The sequence below is a fragment of the Dendrobates tinctorius genome, unplaced genomic scaffold, assembly GCF_039654945.1.
Source record: "Dendrobates tinctorius isolate UK_male_01 unplaced genomic scaffold, ASM3965494v1 ptg000099l, whole genome shotgun sequence".
Lineage (NCBI taxonomy): Eukaryota > Metazoa > Chordata > Amphibia > Anura > Dendrobatidae > Dendrobates > Dendrobates tinctorius.
Window position 1 is genome coordinate 1,533,332 of NW_027361767.1, and position 15,273 is coordinate 1,548,604.

At 50.9% G+C, this 15,273-nt stretch overlaps 1 protein-coding gene across 1 annotated transcript; it reads right to left on the reverse strand.

Annotated features, from left to right (window-relative positions):
* Positions 1 to 1,257: 1,257 nt before the first annotated feature.
* On the reverse strand, positions 1,258 to 11,232 carry NACC1 (nucleus accumbens associated 1). Its single transcript, XM_073587389.1, is given in 8 exon segments — positions 1,258 to 3,295; positions 3,298 to 3,527; positions 3,652 to 3,749; positions 3,837 to 3,942; positions 4,306 to 4,503; positions 5,066 to 5,963; positions 10,437 to 10,628; positions 10,960 to 11,232. Coding segments are annotated over 6 exon segments (1,527 nt in total). The 5' UTR covers positions 5,919 to 5,963; positions 10,437 to 10,628; positions 10,960 to 11,232; the 3' UTR covers positions 1,258 to 3,253.
* Positions 11,233 to 15,273: the final 4,041 nt, after the last annotated feature.

Genomic DNA, 15,273 nt, shown 5'->3' on the forward strand with positions numbered 1-15,273 from the left:
TTCAGAGCTGCGCTCACTATTTTCTTAGAAGCAAATGGGCTTATAAAATACATTTGTACAACCGTGAAATCTCCCTTTAAAAAATGACTATGGTGAAAATGTGGTCTATGAATATTATCCTACAAAACAAAAAAAAAAGTCTGCCTAAAAAAAAGGAAAAAGGGGTATATACATTGTGCCAAGCACTTCTGCATATACACATACACACAACGGATTTTTTTCTTTTGAGGGCTGCTTCTTTCAGTCTCTTCATTCCCACCCCCTATTGCCTGCAAAAATATTAATTCAAATATTTACATCCCATTACAGCCCTACTACATGGGAAGAGAGGGGTCACTATATATACATATACACATATATATGTACAACGATATCATGCACGCAAAGGCAAGATATAGTTCAGACTCGTCGGCAGCCCTTGTACTCAAATCATCCGTCACTGCATATTGAGGATTGGTAAAATACCCTCTTATACCCCTCATACAGACCGTATTTCTTACTATTGACTCACGATGTATGGGTTATATATAATGCTGGGAACAGGAGGGGAGAAGGTATGACTCACGGGGGAAAGGATGTTGCCAAGAATAGGAATAATCTGGTTTACAGCGAAACCAGCATTCCCGCTCACATCAGTGTATCAGCCTTAATGCAGAACTACAGTGTTATCCGTATGATCGTGTCATATAGTTCCCTCTCTGTCCCAGAACCTAGAAACTACGGCCATTACCGTCCTCCTACAGGCTACGCTATACACATATTTACAAAATAAACACGTAATCGCACGCCCAGCAGGGGGCGCTGTGCTATGACACGCTGGCTCTCCCATAGGACTCCATGATTAGTTAATTACCAGAGGGCGAACACAAGAAAAAATAAATTTTCCAAAAATTTACAAAAAACGAACAAATTGTTAGGCAACTCACCAAACCCTGACTAATGCACTGGCAGGATACAGCAAAGCCCCAGTGATAAAGGCTGGGGCAGCCTTTATCACTGGGGCTTTGCTGTATCCTGCCAGTGCATTAGTCAGGGTTTGGTGAGTTGCCTAACAATTTGTTCGTTAATTACCAGAGGGAAGCATCAAATGGAATTTTGCGTATAGGATTTCATATAAAAGCACCGAGGACACAGATCAATGGTCATGGGGAAAAGGGCTCAACCCAAGGACGTTGGGTAAGGACAAATTAGCGCCACTCCTGTGAACAGCCCGTGCCTAGTACTGCAACGTAGCCCTGTACTTCCCAAGAGAATAAACATTATGCACAGGTCAGGCCCTTTGATTTGATGTGTCGCCCATCAAAGGGCTGCCCAGACCTTACAACCTTAGATTGCTGGGGATCTGACACCCGAGACCGATCAGCTATTTGCAGCTGCACTGGAAGCCAGATTTAAAAAAAAAAAAAAAAGTATGGAGCCAGGATAGCTCTGCTCGGTACACCGTGTAGTGGCTGCTCTGGGGTACTGCATCTCAGCTCCTATTGATGTGGAACGGGGGGGGGCGTGCGGAGCTGACCTATTCTAGCTCTATATACGGTCTACAAATAGCTGATCAGTAGGCATGTCCATGGACCACAACCAATCTGAAAGGTTTGGTCACCAATATTGAGAGTCTGGACAACCCCCTTAATTAACCCCATAAATATTCATGATACTCCAGTACTGCAAATATAAAAAAAAAAAAAATCTAAAGTGATGGTATATACGTGTCCTAAGGACTCAATGTCCTACCCGCTGGGGCTCATGAGTGGTTATAGGAGAGCGGGTACTGTTTAGGGGCACAGCGCCCCAGTTTGGCATGAATGGAAGCGCAGTACTCTATGTCTGCTCAGCTCACTGGGAAAACTCAAGTGACCAAACCGGACAAAAATCACCTGCGAGTGACCCGACTGGACTACCTCTGACATAGTGGAATACTAAAAACAGTCTCAACCGCAGAAGCTGACGCTCTCGCCTGCACGATTAAAGACGCTCTACCTACGTACGTAGCAATTAATGTGAGTCATCTACCGTAAAAATCAACACTTCTAGGAAAGTTGCTTAGGAATCCGCCTTGTGCTACTGTCACGTCAAGGAGTTTAATGTTAACGTGCGTCCAATTAAAAAAACAAACAAAAAAAAAAAAACACTTTGGGTAATGTGAAAAATTACCAAAAGGGGGCGACCACCTCCATCAGGATTGAATTACCGAGTGCCTGTCCTTTATAGAGGGCAGCCATCTTGTGGGCACAAGTGTTTAGTGAGACGTCAATCCAGACTACGAGGAGGCGATTATGGACGTCACTGATCATTAACAGGACAAGCAGCATTAATGTACATTGTCCATGGAACCGACAATTTCGCCGCCCCCACCTAATACGGTTCCCATCCAACTCCGTCCATAATGCAATCACTAAAACGGCTGCTCTCCGGAAATCAAACCTCTAATTCCATGCAGGAAATTTAAAAAAAACCTAAGGGAACCTCATCCCCCCCCCAAAAAAAAAAAACAGTAGTGCCCCAACATACACAACAAAACAGAAACTGGGGACACGATAAAATTAAAAAAAAAAAATAAAATGTGCAATTAGTAGCTGTGCAAATAAATTGTCCGTGGCCACCAATCAGATTTTGGTCGCTTTGGACATAATCGTCTAAAGCATCGATTTCCCGTCTGCCGCCAGACTACAGCTCGCATCATGCTGAGTGTTGTAGTTACGACGGCGCTCATCCTCCGGGTGCAGGCAGCGCTCTCCTTTCCAGTCCGCACGTGGGGGGAGGGGTGTTAAGATTTAGCAAAGTTACTTAAAAAAAAAAGTCTCTCTTCTCCCAGGAGCTGGGTTATCAGAGGGCCAGTGAGATTACGGGGGTCTTACCCCGGCTGCACCATGAACTAATGCAGAATATTTACAAGTTCCCCCCCCCCCCAAAGCGAGCGTTGGATGACGACGATATACACTGATAATGGAGGCGCTATATAATGACGCTGCGTAGTATACCTGCAGGCTGATAATGGCGACGTGGCGTTGTATAAATGACTATCTCATGCAGCAGTGTATAGTGATCGAGTCCCTCCGCACCGCTCCCGAGGTCGTGCAGCAGCGTACAGTCAGACTTAGCATCACCTACTATGGCGTACAGACAACAGCCCGTCTCCTGGGTGCCATATTGTCCTTCCTCCTTCCCCTCCTCACTGAAAGTCGGGGGAAGGGATGTTTACAATTTTTTTTTTTAATTTTCTTTTTGGGCGGTGTGGGGGGAAGAGGGGGTTAGGTTAGGGGTCGTGCAAAAGAGAGGGCATTCCCTCTCCCGACTCGAAGCCTCGAAGACCACGCTGTGATCTACAGGGGTGGCTCCGCCCATCAGATCAGGCTCCATTTTGCCGGTATCGTTGATAAAGGACGTGTAGGCGTCTCCTTCGGCCATCAGCAGCTTCAGTTTTGGGATCCAGCTCTTGCGCACCACACGCCGGGCGTTCGTACACATGTCTGCTGCGATGGCATTCATCTCGCTCTCCTTGAAGTTCGGGGCGAAATTTTGACAGTAGACTAAGGGGAAAAAAAAAAAAGAAAAGGGTCAAAAGGTGTATAATGGATGCGTGCGGCAGCGCCCTGGAGGGATGTGGGCGCATTCCCATAGGAAAATGTGAGTAGGCGAACTGACAGCACTTACACTTCACAGCATGCAGGACCCGGCTGTCCAGGGGCTTCCTGCTGGGGTCATTGGTGGACGAGCGGATACCGGTGCCGCAGCTGTTCGCTAGGGTGTTCCTGGAGTAATGAGGGAGATCGGAAAGTCACATTTATGATACTGAGGGAGGGGGCGAGTTCTCATGTGCAAGGGGGTGTCCCACTTACCTGTCGAAGAAAGACGCCAGCAACCGGCGAAGCAGCACCTTGTGGCGCGTCCCAGCGCTGATGTGACAGTTCATGAGTTGGGCGCGGGTAATGAACACATTGGTTCCTGAATGGAGGAGAAAAGTGATCAGAAACAGATGGCATGAGGGAGCGATAAGCAGGGAGCATGGGGGGATTATTAATATATATCTATATATGCCCTCGCTGATCCCACATGTTCTGACGATTCCTCCGACGCTCCGCACACACAGAGCTGATCTATAGCAGTTTGAGACCGGTGCACAATTCCTAAAGCAAAGACTTCCAGAGGAGCCTCCAGCTCCATTCATCCCTGCCTTTGTGCGCCCCTCGCTCACTTACCTGCCCCTTCATGAAGATTCGGAGGCAGGCTCCATCTCATAGTTGAGGGAGGTCATAATCCACCCCCTATAGACTGGCACGACTAGTAAAGACCTCCTTATGCAAGTACCTGTCACCAATTCTATCTTCTCAGTTGGGTCGCCCTCCTCATACAGTTTTGGGTGGCATCGGTTGCCGATCTGGCTGATGAGCTCTGCTGGGAGGGTGGCCAGGTCCTGCTTGACACGGACGCGGTTCCTGGCGTCTGAGAAGACGGGGTCCGGCAGAGCCTCCACCTTCTCAGCTGATGAAGTCAAAGAATATTCTACTGACAAGAGGACAGGTACACGTTATATCACACAGCAGGGACATATGTACAGTATATAAAGCCACACATGCCCCTCACCCGAGATCATACAGTGACGGCTGCACATGGCACCACAAATCAGTACAGGCAGCATTATACTCCAGAGCTGACATCACTCCCGCACTACTAACCTCCCATCTATGAACTTATCAGACAGGACAAGTCAGATCAGATTAGTGGGGTCCGGAGCCTGGCTCGCCCACCCATCAGCTGTTAGCAGGTCTGTGTAGTGCACCTCACATTGAAGTGAATAGGAGCAGTACAGGGAACAGCCACTACATGGTGTTCTGCGCTGTACACGGGCTACAATCATCCAGGGCTGCTAACAGCTGATCATGGGGGGCCAGTGACCTTTGGGTCAGCATTATCTAGTGATCAGACCCTTTCCTCAGGTTGCAGTTCTCATCACAGATGCTCACATAGGCATTAGAGATTGCTCTCACTGCAATACTGAGCAGAACTTTGAATGCAGCTCTGGACAGGACTGAGGGTGTTGATGTATGGGGCGCACACAGACTCTTACCAGTTTGGTTGACGTTCATCATGCTGTACATTGTATACATATTGCATATCTGCCTGTATTGCTCCTCGGTGCCATCTTCTGCGACCTCTTCTTCCTCATCCTCCTCGTTGTGATAAGACCCCGGGCTGTCACTTGTGTATGCGCTGGATGTTCCTGGGCTCGTCCTCTCTGACCCCAGTGGGGCCACGGCCCCAGATTGCCCTCCGACCGCTCCTTGAGAAAAGCGTGGCACTTTTCTACTCGCCCCTCCGGCCTCCTTCTGTCCCCCATCCCAAAGTCTTTTGGCCACTGGTGTGCACTGCACTGAATCTGATTCTTGGCTTTCTGTTTTCACCCGGGGTAGCCGGGACACAGAGTAAGAAGATGACGATGACAGTGAGGCCACCGCTATGGCTGCTGCCGCTACTGCTGCCGCCGGGCTGGGAGGTTCAGAGTTTGGTGCTTCTTCAGGGTGAAGACCTTGGGAGTCACAGCTGGGCGAGCTCACCTTTAGGAAGAACTCTGTCCCCTTCTCCATGATCTCCTGGATCTGCAGGAAGCCGGCTGTGTACATGAGGAGGAACTGATCTCCTACGTTCATGCTGAGCCGCCCAGTGTAACAGAAGCTGAGGATCTGCTGGAAGGACTGAGGTTGGACCGAGCCGGGAAGCTCCACCACCGGGTTCTTGCTGCTGTGGAAGAGGTCTCTGAAGTAGGAGCTGCTCGCTGCCAGGACGGCCCGGTGGGCTTTGAACTGGTGTCCGCGGACCACGACGGCAACATCACAGTACAAACCCTGCAGCCGCTGCTCGTTCAGACACTCCAGGATACTATTCCCAAAGTTTGGGATCTCCATTTGTAGAGTCTGAGACATGACAACAGATCAGGGCGAGAACGTGAGAGTCGGATGATAGAGAGGCTGCGGGGGGGAAGGAAATAATAATTAAAAAATAAAGTGAATAAAAAAAATTAGGTAGAAACATTTAAACTAAAATATAAATGCAGCTGTAACAAACCCTCAGCTGTGAGATGTATTAGTTCAGTATAGATTTTCAGCCCCCAAAAGAAATATTTTGATTTGCAGAGATCCCGAAAATGGTGATCAATTGGCATTTAAAGAGACGGCCTGGATGGACCCATGAAAAAATGTATGGCAGTTTATGGAGCCAAGACATTACTGCCCCAATTTCACACTGATGGTGCCCATGTGCCGATGCATCATACCCTGCAGCCTGGCAGTAAACCAGCATTGCCCATGTAGTCTGCATGAATAATCTGCAGGCAGCTGCCCTATGGAAATGCTCCACTGTACACAGCTATAAAGCAAGCCCACCATCACCCACTGTTCTTGTGCCTGGACCCTGGTGAGATTGCAGCCTAACGTTTACATCACTACAGGGAGATCCTGTGCATTCTCTCAAATTTAGGATCGACATGTCCCTTCTGCGGCATTGCACTGGCTGCACTGACCGGGAGAGCACTAGAGAAGAAGCCGAAGGGAGCTCATGCAATCATTCCAGCAGGATATGAGCTCAGTGAGGACTCTGAACACTTCTCTGTGCTCTTCCAGTGGGAAGGGAGTGGGCAGATACAAGACTCACCCCATAAAGGACAGTAATAGGGGCACATGGGATCTCCACTGCTCCAGAATTTGCCCTTTGTTAGTTAAGAGTCACACCGGGGACCCCAGAGGTCAGACTGACCAACACCATTCTGGGCATCGTACTCTGCGCGGGCGCTACTTCACTCTACAGACGTTCAAGTGCCCCCGACCTGTTACAGGGGTGTTGCACTACGATAATAATGATGACATATCTTCAGGATAGATCATCAATATCAACTTGATGGTGGTCTGAACCCCCCTTTCCCCATCGCCGGGGATGAGAAATGCTGATTAGTGGGGGTGGATGACCCCTGCCATGCTGATATCGTTGACCCATTACGGTGGTCCTTAGACAGATGGTGTTTTCACTGGCAAATTTAGTAGACTAGTGGGTGTAATATCTTTGACCGCTGGTATTTTTTGTAGCCCTTTGCTATACATTTATCATGCATTTAGGCACTTCTATTTAGGGGTTATCAATTAATTTAAGTTTTATTATACTTAATAAAAGTTATATTTTACTAGGGATATTTTATTTTTTTTTTTTGAGTAAGCTGCCCATTATGGTAAGGCAACACCCCTTTAATTGACCTGCACATAAAAGATTATATATGAATATGTCGTAGAAAAAAAAAAAATCAAAACATAAAGTAACGTGCTAATGCTTTCATAAGGAAAAAGTTTTTTTTAAATCGTATTATGTATGAAAAATAATATTTTAAACTTTTGATCACTAGGGGGAGCAGCTGCTGACATTTGCCATGAAAACCTAGCGCGGTGCTAGCTCGCATTACGACTGCAGTAAAAGTGTGTGGGATCTGGTCACATGGGTGTGATGGCTCCTCCCCTTCTGGGGATTTGCAAAATGATAAGGGAGGATAAAGTTTTAGGATCACAGTGTGGAGAGATCACTGGTGACTGCAAAGCGATACAGTGTCTCTGAGGACGGCCGGCAGCTTAGAAGCCTGGTATGAGTGGTCACTGCCGCTGCCCCAGGCTCCTGTCACCGCTCACTCCTTAACACTGTGACCAGTGGTGGGGAAACTAGTTCAGGGCTACAAAAAATGGTGCCTGCCCCCAACTGTGAACAGTGCAAGGGGCGAGCCCAGTTCACAGCTGAGGGATTCCCTCAACATGTCGGCACCGCGGCCCTGAGTGGTGAAAGCATGGCTGTGACTTCTAGTAGTACAATGTCAGGCTGCCCGACCCGTGCTGTTCTCACCGCCATCACCACAGTACCACGCTGCTGTGCTCCGAGCACTGACTCCGCTCTGCTATGTCAGTGTAAGCCTCATCCAAGGAAAGAGGAGAGCAACGTATCTAAGCACATAATGTGTGATACTGACTGCTGAGCCGTGTATCTAATCCTGTCCTGTGTGATACTGACTGCTGAGCCGTGTATCTAATCCTGTCCTGTGTGATACTGACTGCTGAGCCGTGTATCTAATCCTATCCTGTGTGAAACTGTCTGCTGAGCCGTGTATCTAATCCTATCCTGTGTGAAACTGTCTGCTGAGCCGTGTATCTAATCCTATCCTGTGTGATACTGACTGCTGAGCCGTGTATCTAATCCTGTCCTGTGTGATACTGACTGCTGAGCCGTGTATCTAATTCTATCCTGTGTGATACTGACTGCTGAGCCGTGTATCTAATCCTACCCTGTGTGATACTGACTGCTGAGCCGTGTATCTAATCTTGTCCTGTGTGATACTGACTGCTGAGCTGTGTATCTGATCCTATCCTGTGTGATACTGTCTGCTGAGACGTGTGTCTAATCCTCTCCTGTGTGATACTGTCTGCTGAGCCGTGTATCTAATCCTATCCTGTGTGATACTGACTGCTGAGCCGTGTATCTAATCCTATCCTGTGTGATACTGACTGCTGAGCCGTGTATCTAATCCTATCCTGTGCGATACTGACTGCTGAGCAGTGTATCTAATTCTATCCTGTGCGATACTGACTGCCGAGCTGTGTATCTAATTCTATCCTGTGCGATACTGACTGCCGAGCTGTGTATCTAATTCTATCCTGTGCGATACTGACTGCTGAGCCGTGTATCTAATCCTGTCCTGTGCGATACTGACTGCTGAGCCGTGTATCTAATCCTACCCTGTGCGATACTGACTGCTGAGCCGTGTATCTAATCCTACCCTGTGCGATACTGACTGCTGAGCCGTGTATCTAATCCTGTCCTGTGTGATACTGACTGCTGAGCCGTGTATCTAATCCTATCCTGTGCGATACTGACTGCTGAGCCGTGTATCTAATCCTATCCTGTGCGATACTGACTGCTGAGCCGTGTATCTAATCCTACCCTGTGCGATACTGACTGCTGAGCCGTGTATCTAATCCTACCCTTGCAATACTGACTGCTGAGCCGTGTATCTAATTCTATCCTGTGTGATACTGACGGCGAGACTTCCCCACACCTCGCGCAACACTTTCCTCACTCTCCCCCCCCCCCCCCAACACTTTCCTCACTCTTCCCCCCCCCCCCAACACTTTCCTCACTCTTCCCCCCCCCAACACTTTCCTCACTCTCCCCCCCCAACACTTTCCTCACTCCCCCCCCCCCCAACACTTTCCTCACTCCCCCCCCCCAACACTTTCCTCACTCCCCCCCCCCCCAACACTTTCCTCACTCTCCCCCCCCAACACTTTCCTCACTCTTCCCCCCCAACACTTCCCCCCCCCAACACTTTCCTCACTCTTCCCCCCCCAACACTTTCCTCACTCTTCCCCCCCCAACACTTTCCTCACTCTTCCCCCCCCAACACTTTCCTCACTCCCCCCCCCCAACACTTTCCTCACTCTTCCCCCCCCCAACACTTTCCTCACTCTTCCCCCCCAACACTTTCCTCACTCCCCCCCCCCCAACACTTTCCTCACTCCCCCCCCCCAACACTTTCCTCACTCCCCCCCCCCAACACTTTCCTCACTCCCCCCCCCCCAACACTTTCCTCACTCCCCCCTCCCCCCCCCCAACACTTTCCTCACTCTTCCCCCCCCAACACTTTCCTCACTCCCCCCCCCCAACACTTTCCTCACTCTTCCCCCCCCCAACACTTTCCTCACTCTTCCCCCCCAACACTTTCCTCACTCCCCCCCCCCAACACTTTCCTCACTCCCCCCCCCCCAACACTTTCCTCACTCCCCCCCCCCCAACACTTTCCTCACTCCCCCCTCCCCCCCCCCCAACACTTTCCTCACTCCCCCCCCCCAACACTTTCCTCACTCCCCCCTCCCCCCCCCAACACTTTCCTCACTCCCCCCTCCCCCCCCAACACTTTCCTCACTCCCCCCCCCAACACTTTCCTCACTCCCCCCTCCCCCCCCAACACTTTCCTCACTCCCCCCCCCCAACACTTTCCTCACTCCCCCCCCCCCAACACTTTCCTCACTCCCCCCCCCCCAACACTTTCCTCACTCCCCCCCCCCCAACACTTTCCTCACTCCCCCCCCCCCAACACTTTCCTCACTCCCCCCTCCCCCCCAACACTTTCCTCACTCCCCCCTCCCCCCCAACACTTTCCTCACTCCCCCCTCCCCCCCAACACTTTCCTCACTCCCCCCTCCCCCCCAACACTTTCCTCACTCCCCCCTCCCCCCCAACACTTTCCTCACTCCCCCCTCCCCCCCAACACTTCCCCTGCGCCTCACGCCCCCAGACTCCTCCTGTGTGGACTTCTCTCCTGTTTATACACAGGGCTCCTATGAGAATGGGATAAATAAAGATGGCGGCGCCGGATCATCCCTGAGAACACAGATGATAACACGAGACTCACATACCCAGGTGTTCGGTCGGTCCTCCTGCTCTTACCGCGGTCCGCTCCCCCCGGTTCCCGCTCGCGGTGCTCGGGTCTTAGCGGCTCCGGGAGCAGCAGCGGCGGCCATTCATCGCCAGCAAGGGGAGAGCGAGCGAGCGCCGATCACAGAACAGCCACAGGGGGAGCCAACGAGCGCCGATCACAGCGAGCCAGACTATGAGAAGAGATAGACAGGCATCATTAGCTGAGCGCCGATGACAGCGAGCCAGACAGAAGGGGGAGGGGCAGGAGACAGAGAGCAGGCGACAGCAATCGAGGGCCGATATGAATGAGGCGAACTGTAGACACGAGCAATGAATAAAAATGTGTCGCGGGGAGGAAAGAAGCGTGAGTGTCTGGGGAAGACTGCTCGGGAGCGGGGACGGGAGGGGGCAGGGCGAGCGATGGAGGCGAGATGCTTCGATAAGACTGCGGACAGGACGGGCACGGTCAGCGGGGAGCGCTGGTCCGGAAAACAAGAGAAAGATACCGGCAGCGGGACGTACCACGGAGCAGATCACGTTACCGGGAGAGACGGATGGTCCGGAGCTCGCGAGACGGCGACTGGAGCCCCAGACTGCGGGTCACATAGGCAGGGGAGAGAGAGCGAGCGCCGATACAACCGACCAGACAGACTCCCAGGAGGCACAATGGAGCGCCGAGCCGAGGCCAGCTCAGGACCCGCACTGCAGGGGAGAGGAGGAGATGGCCGAGAGCATCGAGCAGACTGCACTCCCGAGGGGCGGAGGGAAAGGAATATCGAGCAGACGGACGAGGCAAATTGGCGGGGCAGGCTAGAGGATCGCCGAGCAATGGAGCAGACGCCCAGGGGAGACGAATCAAGCATCGAGCTTCCATTAATAGACAGAAAGGAAAACATGCAAACACCGGAGTGACGAGTCAATGGCAGAGCGCCGAATCCTGGCGGCGCTGACTGCAGACACCAGAGGCGGCGGAGCCGGGAACGTGACTCCTGAGGTGGAGAAGAGTCTACGGCTGCTCATGAGGAGACGAGAGAATTAGCCCCGGGGGTGGTAGAGAATCATGTACAGGGACGGAGAAGAGTAACCCTTACATCATGGGGATTCCTGGCAGCTCTGCATTTACTGATAATAGTAATATATATTGCGCCAACATATTCCATCGCACTGTACACAAAGACATTACACTTTTTGGGGGGCACATAATGAATCTTTGCAGGATCAGGGGCCACGTTATTGCTCCGTGATCATCGTACTCCTCCGTCTTCTGATTAGTGGTCGAGTCTGTCTCGCCACATCCAGGACGTCGCTCTGGGCCAAATAATCACAAGTGGCCCCTGAGATGTCTGTCGGTAGGAGGAGGTCCAGCTGTCACAGACTACTGATGTGGCCCCTGAGATGTCTGTCGGTAGGAGGAGGTCCAGTCGTCACAGACTACTGATGTGGCCCCTGAGATGTCTGTCGGTAGGAGGAGGTCCAGTCGTCACAGACTACTGATGTGGCCCCCGAGATGTCTGTCGGTAGGAGGAGGTCCAGCTGTCACAGACTACTGATGTGGCCCCTGAGATGTCTGTCGGTAGGAGGAGGTCCAGTCGTCACAGACTACTGATGTGGCCCCCGAGATGTCTGTCGGTAGGAGGAGGTCCAGTCGTCACAGACTACTGATGTGGCCCCTGAGATGTCTGTCAGTAGGAGTAGGTCCAGTCGTCACAGACTACTGATGTGGCCCCTGAGATGTCTGTCGGTAGGAGGAGGTCCAGCTGTCACAGACTACTGATGTGGCCCCCGAGATGTCTGTCGGTAGGAGGAGGTCCAGTCGTCACAGACTACTGATGTGGCCCCTGAGATGTCTGTCGGTAGGAGGAGGTCCAGTCGTCACAGACTACTGATGTGGCCCCCGAGATGTCTGTCGGTAGGAGGAGGTCCAGTCGTCACAGACTACTGATGTGGCCCCTGAGATGTCTGTCAGTAGGAGTAGGTCCAGTCGTCACAGACTACTGATGTGGCCCCTGAGATGTCTGTCGGTAGGAGGAGGTCCAGCTGTCACAGACTACTGATGTGGCCCCCGAGATGTCTGTCGGTAGGAGGAGGTCCAGTCGTCACAGACTACTGATGTGGCCCCTGAGATGTCTGTCGGTAGGAGGAGGTCCAGTCGTCACAGACTACTGATGTGGCCCCTGAGATGTCTGTCAGTAGGAGTAGGTCCAGTCGTCACAGACTACTGATGTGGCCCCCGAGATGTCTGTCGGTAGGAGGAGGTCCAGCTGTCACAGACTACTGATGTGGCCCCCGAGATGTCTGTCGGTAGGAGGAGGTCCAGTCGTCACAGACTACTGATGTGGCCCCTGAGATGTCTGTCGGTAGGAGGAGGTCCAGTCGTCACAGACTACTGATGTGGCCCCCGAGATGTCTGTCGGTAGGAGTAGGTCCAGTCGTCACAGACTACTGATGTGGCCCCTGAGATGTCTGTCGGTAGGAGGAGGTCCAGCCGTCATAGACTACTGATGTGGCCCCTGAGATGTCTGCCGGTAGGAGGAGGTCCAGCCGTCATAGACTACTGATGTGGCCCCTGAGATGTCTGTCAGTAGGAGGAGGTCCAGCCGTCACAGACGACTGATGTGGCCCCTGAGATGTCTGTCGGTAGGAGGAGGTCCAGCCGTCACAGACGACTGATGTGGCCCCTGAGATGTCTGCCAGTAGGAGGAGGTCCAGCCGTCACAGACTACTGATGTGGCCCCCGAGATGTCGGCAGGGATGAAGAGGAGGTCCAGCCGTCACAGACTACTGATGTGCCCCCCGAGATGTCTGTCGGTAGGAGTAGGTCCAGTCGTCACAGACTACTGATGTGGCCCCTGAGATGTCTGTCGGTAGGAGGAGGTCCAGCCGTCACAGACTACTGATGTGCCCCCCGAGATGTCTGTCGGTAGGAGGAGGTCCAGCCATCACAGACTACTGATGTGGCCCCTGAGATGTCTGTCGGTAGGAGGAGGTCCAGTCGTCACAGACTACTTATGTGGCCCCTGAGATGTCTGTCGGTAGGAGGAGGTCCAGTCGTCACAGACTACTGATGTGGCCCCCGAGATGTCTGTCGGTAGGAGTAGGTCCAGTCGTCACAGACTACTGATGTGGCCCCTGAGATGTCTGTCGGTAGGAGGAGGTCCAGCCGTCATAGACTACTGATGTGGCCCCTGAGATGTCTGCCGGTAGGAGGAGGTCCAGCCGTCATAGACTACTGATGTGGCCCCTGAGATGTCTGTCCGTAGGAGGAGGTCCAGCCGTCATAGACTACTGATGTGGCCCCTGAGATGTCTGTCAGTAGGAGGAGGTCCAGCCGTCACAGACGACTGATGTGGCCCCTGAGATGTCTGTCGGTAGGAGGAGGTCCAGCCGTCACAGACGACTCATGTGGCCCCTGAGATGTCTGTCGGTAGGAGGAGGTCCAGCCGTCACAGACTACTGATGTGGCCATTAGACTGAAGTCCTGCAAAATATTTTTATGTAACTTCTATCATTTTCTTTTATAGCATGAATAAAAAAAATCTACTTTTTTATTTATTTATTTTTATATGCAGATTGTTTTCACACTAATTAACCTGGTAAATTAATTGTTTAGATTGTTATAACCGTGTGGATACCTTATAAGTCTGCTCTTGCGCTCGGTTCACACGTTGCAGAATTTATGTGCAGATTGTCCTGAAGTAAAATCCGCAGCATTTTATTGCACCAGAAAAGTGGATGAGAGTTTATTTAAAGAGTTTGTCCACTACTTGGACACCCCTTTCACAATTCTCAGGCTTCCCCCTTGTAAAATTTTAACACATACCACCATTACTGGCGCAGTTCCAGCAGTGACGGCACTGACTCTCCAGGGGATTGCAGTACATTGTTACATCACACGATCCCTGCAGCCATTCAGCACTGACTTTACTTCCCCCGACTTCAGATGATTCACTTATATCCAGAGGAAGTGAGCGCTGCTCTCTTATTATCCCTGGATATATGTGATTCGTCCAAAGGTGGTTGAGTAAAGTCAGCTCTGATTGGCTGCAGGGATCGTGTGATGTAACAACATCGTTAGAACGGAGAGTTTCAGTGTTATTATTTTACAAGGGGGCGACATGGAGATTAAGCAGAGGTGGTCCAATAAGTGGACAACCTCTTTCTACATGATGTGTAGTGTGTTGGGGGTTTTTTTGCATTTAAATCTGCAGCATATCAATTTTTTTGTGCGGAAACAGACCTTTTCGGTGGATATAATCTGCTTCCATGGGTCTTTCAGCTTTTTTTTTTGTGCTATTTCTTTGTGTAAAAATGTCACGTTCTGTTAAAATTTTTCTGAATTTACACCATCTTTCCATGTATAATCACCCCAATACCGTGATGGAGTACATTTCTGCCAAAAAGTTTAGCAACTTTTTAAAAAGAATTGATGAATCGGCAGAAAAAAACCCTGGTAACTTTAAATCTCAGCCACAACTGCGAACAAAAGGAAACAGGCAAACAAATAAAAACTAGACTATAAAAAAGAGAAGGAAATTAAAAGAAGAATAAGGCGTAATTGAAAAAAAGCGGAAAACACCAAAAAGAGTTGGGCCCCTGTCCTTCCTTGATTTGTCAGTATGACAGAATACTTCAGGAGGGCAGTAGTGATGCGGTTTTATTATCGATGCGTTTCAATGTTGACACACTTCTTCAGGATATAACCACATTGGGCAAATATTATTGATGATATATCTTCAGCATAGGTCATCAATATCGGACAGTGGGATCTGAAGTCTGGCAGCCACACGATCAGTGAGACATTATGCCAGACAGACTGTGAATGGAGCTGAAGAGCTG